Source organism: Cyprinus carpio, chromosome A5, assembly GCF_018340385.1.
Source record: "Cyprinus carpio isolate SPL01 chromosome A5, ASM1834038v1, whole genome shotgun sequence".
Lineage (NCBI taxonomy): Eukaryota > Metazoa > Chordata > Actinopteri > Cypriniformes > Cyprinidae > Cyprinus > Cyprinus carpio.
In genome coordinates, this window is record NC_056576.1 from 309,830 (window position 1) to 318,602 (window position 8,773).

Genomic DNA, 8,773 nt, shown 5'->3' on the forward strand with positions numbered 1-8,773 from the left:
GTGTTTATTTATTTAGATTTTCTGTGTGCATTTGGTGAAATTGTTGTTGAAGCAGTTTTTATGGAAAATTATTAGGGTCCACCAGTTTGCTCAACCAATGGCAGAAGGGTGAAGTGTTTGGGAAACCAAAAAAAAAAAAACATTATTTATGCAATTTTATTGGTTGCTAATGCCGCACAAATTGTGCACTTCAGATTTAAATCTCTCTTTACAGCTGTATTTACACTGGAGTTTAAATGCTGGTTATTTTGCAACTTCCTAGAATCAGAGTTAATGGGTTTCGGGAAATAGCTCAAAGAAACAAGTTTCCAGGCTGCAATGTCTTTCTGAGGACAAACATACTTTCTGAAACACTGCATCAAATCATAAATATTCAAAAGTCATAGGTTAGCCCAAGTTTTACATCTGCTTGTTATATCATGGTAGGACTTATTTCCAAACACTTGTCAGTCTGTTTTACTCAACAGTTATAAAATAAACCGCTGCTGCACACTAAATGGTCAAAACGAATTCAAGACTGTTTTGTGGATCTTTTTGACTTGTCATTTGTTAAAATGACACAGAAACAACAAATGCATGCCAAAGCAACTAGGTTTTAAACTATTGGCTTTTATTTTTATACATTTTTCTTTTTTCATGTTTTTGTATGAAAATGGAGATCAGTTCTATAAATCTATGAATATGAAATAAAGCTTAAATTACTAAATACATTATGCATATTTATTTTTGTAATGCTTATAAGCAGGAAGTATTGAAAGATAGGAAGTATCAAATAATGTTTACCATTTCAAAAACAAATAATTCTGAAGTGACTTTCGAATGGGTTGTGTATGGATTAAATTTATAGGCATATTAAATAATTAAGAGATTTACCAGCACTTAAAGAAAAAGAATGGTAAGAACAAGATTTTTTATTATATATTTTTATGCATATGTTACCAAAACAGAGAGAGAGAGAGAGAGAGATGTGGAGCATGACAACAAATGATGTTTAAAACATTCTGTACATTCAAAAACACCCAAATTCTTTTATACGCCCCACCCCAATATATTTATACAGTATATGTGTTAATCAGCATCATGTGTTAAACATGCACAAATGATAAGATAAAAACAGTAAATATTTAATAGCTGTCATCAAGAAATCATTACGTAAAGTGGCATTTTAATTTACAATGACCTGTAAAGTAGCTTTTATTAAACCTCTATTTACATTTATTTATTCTTCTTCTTTATTTATTTATTATTTTTTTAGCTTGTAAAATCTATTTGTAAATTTCTAAACTCATGCAACAGACTAAAAAATTGCATTACTTGTTAATGCTGTCACATTACTTGTTAATAATGTCATTTATATAAACCATGTTCTCCATTTACACTCGGAAGAGAATTAAGAGAAATATCTTTAGTCCATGACTCATGTTAAAATTTCAGACAGCAGTGGGAAGTTTGTTATCCACAGAACTGGTAATTGAAGTTGTTCTGAAAGCACTTCGGGTCTCTTCATCAATGGCGCTCTCAATATTCGAAAGAAAGGAATAGCATTTCTTCTTTAAGTCCTTGGCCATGAATGCATAGAGGAACGGGTTTAGAAAGCTGTTTGCACTGGCGAGAGTAGCAGATACTTGTTGAGCTGTTTTAAATGCAGAGTTGTGCACAGATCTGTCCAACTCTAAAACAGAAACTATTTGGAATGGCAACCAACAGATGAAAAAAGTTGTGGTCAGTATAGTCATGATTTTGTAGGGCTTGGTGGATTTGGACATTTGGTTTGCTCTAAGTTTATGGATCAGGATGGCATAACAGGTGAAAATGGTCAGGAATGGAATCAAAAACCCAAACGTAAAGCGCACGAACACGACGGTTTTGTGGTGATCCTCATATTTGGCATAGCATTCTTCTGGTGATTTATTTAGAATCTCTCTGAATTTTACAGATGGAATGCTAAGCAAAGAAGACACAAACCAAGCCAACACAACAACTAAAGAAGCTTTCTGTACAGTGCGCCGATTCTGGGCCCAGACAGGAAACTTGACGGTGATGCAACGATCCACACTTATGATGACCAGGATGAAAATGCTGCTGTACATATTGAGGGTCATTACAAAAGCGTTGAACTTGCACAGGAAGAGCCCAAAGATCCAGTTGTTCTTAACTATGTTGTCAATGGTGAAAGGAAGAGTAGCACAGAAAATGAAGTCAGACAAAGCCAGACTCAGATACCAAGTGGTGTTCACTGACTTCTTCATCTTAAAACCAGTAATCCAGATCACTGCACCATTTCCAGTGATGCCAAGAAGGAATATGATCACATTAAAGATCACTGTGATCACACATGCTGCTTCCCTGCAGTATCCAGGATTTGAGTCCTCATGAAGTTGCTCTTCTATTGAATTGCTGACTCCAGTTAACGCTTGTAAATATTTATCATAATCTGGATATACAGTTGAAGTCATTGTGACTTATATTACAACTGAATAGGAAGCAGAATTCTGTAACAAAAACAACAAGGAATTTATCCAACTACATTTAAAGTGTAGTCATTTTGCATATTTTTAAAATGACTAAAGTGGCTGTGCAAAAACATGGCACTATTACCACACAATCCATGCAGAATAATTCTGTCCTATAATTTCCATCAAGCTACTTTGAGATATTAATGTAACAAAAAGATAAAACAGATCAAATTTGTTTTTCGGCACATTGCAGATTTTGTTTTTTGTTTTGCTTTTCTCTTGGTGGGTCACTATTTAAAAAAATCCTCTGAGAAGTAAAATAACAGAAGTTCTGCGTGATGCATACAATATATTTCTGATCAGTCCTTTTCTGACATGCAGAACGGTCAGAAAAGACCAGTAAAAAGATCAATGCTAGCAGAATTCTCCCATAGCTTACCTTTTATTTTCATGTAAACTGCTTACACTTTTCTAATTATACTTTTGACCTTAAATTATATTTGATGGGTTACATGCATGCCTGTTTGTATGAAGGAAATTGCCTAATTTGTTACTTAAAAAGCTATTTCAAAATTTTAACCATACAGAACCACAGAACAATTTACACAATTGGCATATTATTCATATTTGAATCCTAACTGCAATTTTTAGTGTAACTTGATGACTGCTATGTTTGTTAAGTTAGTAAAGTAACTCATCTCATATTGTATCTTATATCAAACCCACCTAAAAGTAAAAGCAATCCCAATACTAAAAATGAAAATTTTTGGAGTTGATTCTACTGAAACATAGAAATTTTAATCACATGCATCTTGATTCTTCTGCTGCTCTGTCTTTAAAATTGAACCAAAAACAAGTATGATGTATGACTGTATGATCAAGTACACATATGTGACCTTGGACCACAAAACCAGTCATAAGGGTCAATTTTTCAAAATTGAGATTTATACATCATCTGAAAGTTGTCCAAATGAAGTCCTTAGCAATGCATATTACTAATCAAAAATTACGTTTTGATATATTTACAGTAGGAAATTTACAAAATATCTTCATGGAACATGATCTTTACTTAATAGCCTAATGATTTTTGGTATAAAATATCAATAATTCTGAACCATACAATGTATTTTTGCCTATTTCTAAAAATATACACCAGGGACATTGGCTGTGATAAAATCTAAAGTTAACCTACCTCACAAAGTAAGCTTCACAATGCGTTTTGCAATGTTTCAGAAATCAACTTCTGCTGCTGGGTTGTTTGCTGATAAGTGCAGACTGAGCTATTGGCCAAACATTTTAACACCTAGTTCCTCTGTACCATGCAAACAAATTCCTGAGAACTGAGACTGTCGATGGCCACACTTAACAAGAACCCTTTTCAAAACTCCTGTTTATCTGATAGTTAGCGATAGGCTGGTTATGCTCTCTTTAAAGCATAAAAAGAATAAAGCACCATCTCAGTTAGCTGTCCAACATCCATGCGTTTACCATTGTGGGAGGATGCTGAAGTGTGTTATGCTGTGAAGCTCATGGTACCATAATTGCAGTCAAAACAAAAATATTTATTAGTCATAGAGAATTTCAAAATTATTCTGAACTGTAAGATCAGTACAAGTGGTTATAAAGATTAAAGAACACTAGCTTGCATCAGGAAGTCATTTGCATTGTGCATAATAATGGTTTGATTTTAGGTTGTAAATCAAAAATGTATTCAAATTAATTGCATATACTGATTGCAAAGCTGCAAATGAAGACTTTGACAAGTAAGAAAACTGTGGCAGACAAGTAAATGGTGGATTTTGAAGTCAAAATACTATTTTATTTCCTTATCATTGAACATAAACATATGACTTTAGAGGTTGTTCACACAGGACAGGTTTTCTACATTCAACTTATTTTTGGACTATGTACATATAAAATGATTTTAGTCATCTTGTGCACTGTTTTACGAATGCAGTATTAAAAGTTAAGTTATATTAAGTCAAGTTAAACGTAATTTTAAATGTGTCATTTTGCTGCACTTAAGCAGTTTTAAATGCAACAATGTATCCAGTAAAACACAATCTGTTTAGGTGGCATTTCAAGCTTAAATTGCATATAATGCAACATTTACTTTTGGCCTTTTTACTTTTCATTTACTTTTAGGCTTAGATATTCACAAAAAAAAAAAAAAAAAAAAAAAAAAAAAAAAATCATCCAGAAGTAGCTAGTAAATTTTAAAAATTATTACAAAGGTAATGCAAGTAACACACTGAATTCAACATGATTTTTTTAAGTAGAAAGACAAATAGTATTTTCTTGTAAAACATAATTCAATAACTTTTTTTTCTATTTTATAACTTTTTTAACAGTGTAGGAAAATTCCTTACTATTGAATTTACAGACAGGAGATACACTTAAGTGTGTTATTTTAAATTAGTTTAGTTTCAAATTAATCACACTAAATGAAAGGCATTAAATTGACATCCCTACTGAAAAAAAAAAAAAATTACTGAAAAAAAAAAAAAATTACTTTGAGTTTAATCTTTAGATATGAGTGGATGCCCTGGCATCCACTGAGCTGGAGCGAGACAGGTATCGACTGATTGTTCGGCCTTCTTCTCCAATAGCATTCTCAATCTTTGATAAGAAGGAGCTCCTGAACTTCTTCCTGAAGTCATTACCCATGAAAACGTACAAAACGGGGTTTAGGAAGCTGTTTGCGGCAGCAACAGTGGTGCCAATTTTCAGTCCGAGAGAAATGACCTCAGTGTGGAAGGTTCGGTTTTGTTCGATTAGCACAAATGTGTGGTAGGGCAGCCAGCACAGGAAGAAGGTCAGAATGAGAGCCGTCATGATCTTAAATGGTTTGTTGGACTTCGCCATCTGGGTGGCTCTCAGTCTGAGGATGATGATGGTATAACAAACAATGATGAGGATGAAAGGGATCACAAATCCAAAAACAAAACGGCTCACGGCTATGATTTCATGGCTGTACTGGCTGGACTTGTAGTTGTTAATGCATCGGTTTGTGCCCAAGTGATTCTGGACATCACGGTATATGACAGATGGGATACTTAAAGCTGTAGAGATGATCCATGCGAGTACAATTAATACAGATGCTTTTCCAATAGTGCGGTGATTCTGTGCCCAAACAGGAAACATGACGGTGACGCAGCGATCCATACTGATGATGACGAGGAGGAAGATGCTGCTGAACATGTTGAGGAACATGACAAAGGATGTGAACTTGCACATGAAGAGGCCGAAGATCCATTCTGATGTGACGCTGTAGGCAATGTTAAAAGGCAAACAGGCACAGAATATGAAGTCAGATACAGCCAGACTCAGGTACCAGGTAGTATTGACTGACTTCTTCATGCCAACCCCTGCAATCCAGATAACCACACCATTTCCTCCAAGGCCCAGCAAACAGATGATCACATTGATCACCAGCAACAACAGGCAAAGAACCTGAGTGAAACACGTGGTGGTGTGGATGTGGAAAGAAACTTCTTCATAAGTTAAATTATCCGAGGTGGTGAAATTATCATAATCAATGTAATTGTTGTAGTCAAAAACAAAATCTGCTGATTCCATTGTAATTTACGTTGAGTCCCTGTAAGGAGAGAACAAAAAGAAAATTTGTTAAATAAATATTTGTTCAGTAAAAGTATAAATATCAGCAATATCATAATCACTGTTCCTATATTATTATTTCTCAGCAATATGTCATTTCAACCTAAGTAATATCATGAACCTTCAGGGTAACACTTTCTATGAAGCCCGTGTTTATAAGGTATTCCTAAGGCATATAATATGATGTTTCATCTCATAAATAACCATAACAATAATTATAATACATTATAGAACTTACTTATTTGTGGTTATAACTTTTATGAGTATGATCATTTATAACACGCAATGAACACCATTTTAAATCCACTTAATTTATAGTGTATTGTAAGTCTCATATTTTGACATTATTTAATTAAGATCTGCACAGTATCTTACGATCTTACTGATATTACATTAAATATGGTTAAAAGCAAATGTGCCATTATAACACACACATCTGATCAAATATCTAATCTTATGGCTGTTAAAGAAAAAACTTTTTTTTAATTGTTTTCTATTATTATTGTTGTTGTCGTCGTTATTTAAGTGGTCTTTGTCTGCTTTAATAAAATAATAAGTTAACAATGGCCAGATATGAGACTTATAATACATTATAACTATAGGAAATATAATCCTTTTGAAAGTTAAGTGGATGCATTGTGCTCATTGTGTTTTATAAATCATCATACTCTTAAAAGCTAGAACCACAAATAAGTAAATATTATAATGCATTAAAACTGTTGTTATGATTAATCATGAAATGATACAACATATTTTAACTTAATCTATTTTTTTGTTTTTATAATACATTATGCATTCACTATAATGCCTTAAGTATAGCCTTAATCTATTATAAATACAGGCTTCATAGTGTCACCAAATTCTGTTTTGAAAACTAAAATATAAGTTTGATTAGCTACAATAGATATGGTTCTCTTAATCAATAAAGAGCAAATTAAAACTAATATAAAAACATATCAAATATTCCAAAACAATATAATATATGATAATACATATATATATAATAAATAAAAATGAATGTGTCTCTGCGGACAAAAACACTCAAAGGCAAACACTTCAGTGTGCTTTGAAGTACATTTTCAAAAGTCTTACAAAATAACAAGGCAGTCTCTCACCTCAGCCTAAGAGCAGTGTTTCCAGCATTACTGCACCAGCACCAGTTTATCATTTGACAACTGTGTCACTTTTATAATGAACCAGTGCCCTTTCCTTCTATTGAGCAATATTGTGCATGACTCCACATGCTGTACTTCTACATAATGCTTCCACAACTGTTTTAGTTTTCCTCATCAACAAGATCCCCTACTTTCACTTCTTGATTTTGTTCTTTTAGTTTTGAAAAAAAATAAAAAATTAGATTCAAGGGTGAAAAAAAATAGATTCAAGAAACAAACTCAAAACTTTGGACCTCTACATGGTCTGATGTAATTAAGTTGGCTTGAAAAAGCCAACTTAATGAAATCTGATTTAAACTTTCTTCTTCTTCTTCTTCTTCTTCTTCTTCTTCTTCTTCAAATTTTAAAATGTATCTCCTCCTAGTCTTTTAAAGCTACAACCACCAAACTCGGCCCAGACCTGCAGACTGGTCTGACTCGGGTTGCTATATCTTTTCTAACTGATCTGGCTTACGGTTTTCGTAAACCAGACTATCAAACCCCACCTAAAATTGAGGGATTTTCATTGAGGGAGTGAAAACTTTTATACAATAAGACTTATGGTGTATTTAAGCTGTCTATTGCTATAGAAAAGCTTAACAACTCCCTACTGAAAATACAGCTAAAACCAGCCTAAACTGATTGGCAGCTTTGGCTGAATCCCAAGCTGGTTTTAAAGTGGTTTTGGCCACTTTTTTAGCAATTCAGGCTGGTCTTAGCTATTTTTTTTTTTGTTTGTTTTTTTACTGAATCAACTGGTTGTAGCTGGATAAGAAAAAAAACAAGCAAACAACAATCCAAAAAATTCCAAAAAAGGCTAGAAACATGCTAGCAACATGCTAGTAACTTGTTAATCAGGCTAGCAACATGCTAGTAACTTGCTTATCATGCTATCAACATGCTAGTCACTTGCTAATCATGCGAGTGACATGATAGTAACTTGTTAATCATGCTAATGACATGTCTAGTCACTTGTTAGTCATGCTAGCAACATGCTAGTCACTTGCTAGTCATGCTAGCAACATGCTAGTCACTTGCTAATCATGCTAAGAACCTGCTAGTGACATGCTAGTCACTTGTTAACCATGCTAGTAACATGTAAATCATGCTACTAACATGCTAGCAGCATGTTAATCATGTTTGAAACATGCTAGTAACATGCTATCATGTTAGAAACACTATTAAAATGCTAATAACACTATAGTTAAATACTAATAAAAAAAAACTAAAACAAGCCAGATAACAACGTTATTAACATTAATCATACTAGAAACATGCTAGTAACTTGCTAATCATGTTCTTAACATGCTAACAACATGTTAATCATGCTAGAAACATGCTAGTAACATGCTAATCATGCTAAAACATGTTAGCAACATGTTAGTCATACTAGAAACAGCCTAGCAACCACCCAGGTAGCCTAGCAATATGTTTTACATATTTCTCATTTTCCCACTCCCCCTGTTTGACTGGAAGAGGTGGAGGTACTGGTCTGCTTATCTCTAATGATTGGAAATTTAATCCTTTACCATCTATGGGTATCAA

At 33.5% G+C, this 8,773-nt stretch overlaps 2 protein-coding genes across 2 annotated transcripts; both read right to left on the reverse strand.

Moving 5' to 3' along the window:
* Positions 1 to 891: 891 nt before the first annotated feature.
* Positions 892 to 4,633, reverse strand: LOC109066187 (chemokine-like receptor 1). Its single transcript, XM_019083197.2, has 2 exons — positions 3,649 to 4,633; positions 892 to 2,492 (listed from the first exon to the last, which is right to left on the reverse strand). Exon 2 carries the CDS (start codon positions 2,454 to 2,456, stop codon positions 1,431 to 1,433), a length of 1,026 nt encoding a protein of 341 aa, XP_018938742.1. The 5' UTR covers positions 2,457 to 2,492; positions 3,649 to 4,633; the 3' UTR covers positions 892 to 1,430.
* Positions 4,634 to 4,693: 60 nt separating this feature from the next.
* Positions 4,694 to 7,333, reverse strand: LOC109066186 (chemokine-like receptor 1). Its single transcript, XM_019083196.2, has 2 exons — positions 7,190 to 7,333; positions 4,694 to 6,054 (listed from the first exon to the last, which is right to left on the reverse strand). Exon 2 carries the CDS (start codon positions 6,033 to 6,035, stop codon positions 4,983 to 4,985), a length of 1,053 nt encoding a protein of 350 aa, XP_018938741.2. The 5' UTR covers positions 6,036 to 6,054; positions 7,190 to 7,333; the 3' UTR covers positions 4,694 to 4,982.
* Positions 7,334 to 8,773: the final 1,440 nt, after the last annotated feature.

Bases quoted from the DNA above. Each gene is read 5' to 3' on its own strand.
- LOC109066187 (XM_019083197.2), bottom strand. From the start codon at position 2,456: ATGACTTCAACTGTATATCCAGATTATGATAAATATTTACAAGCGTTA.
- LOC109066186 (XM_019083196.2), bottom strand. From the start codon at position 6,035: ATGGAATCAGCAGATTTTGTTTTTGACTACAACAATTACATTGATTAT.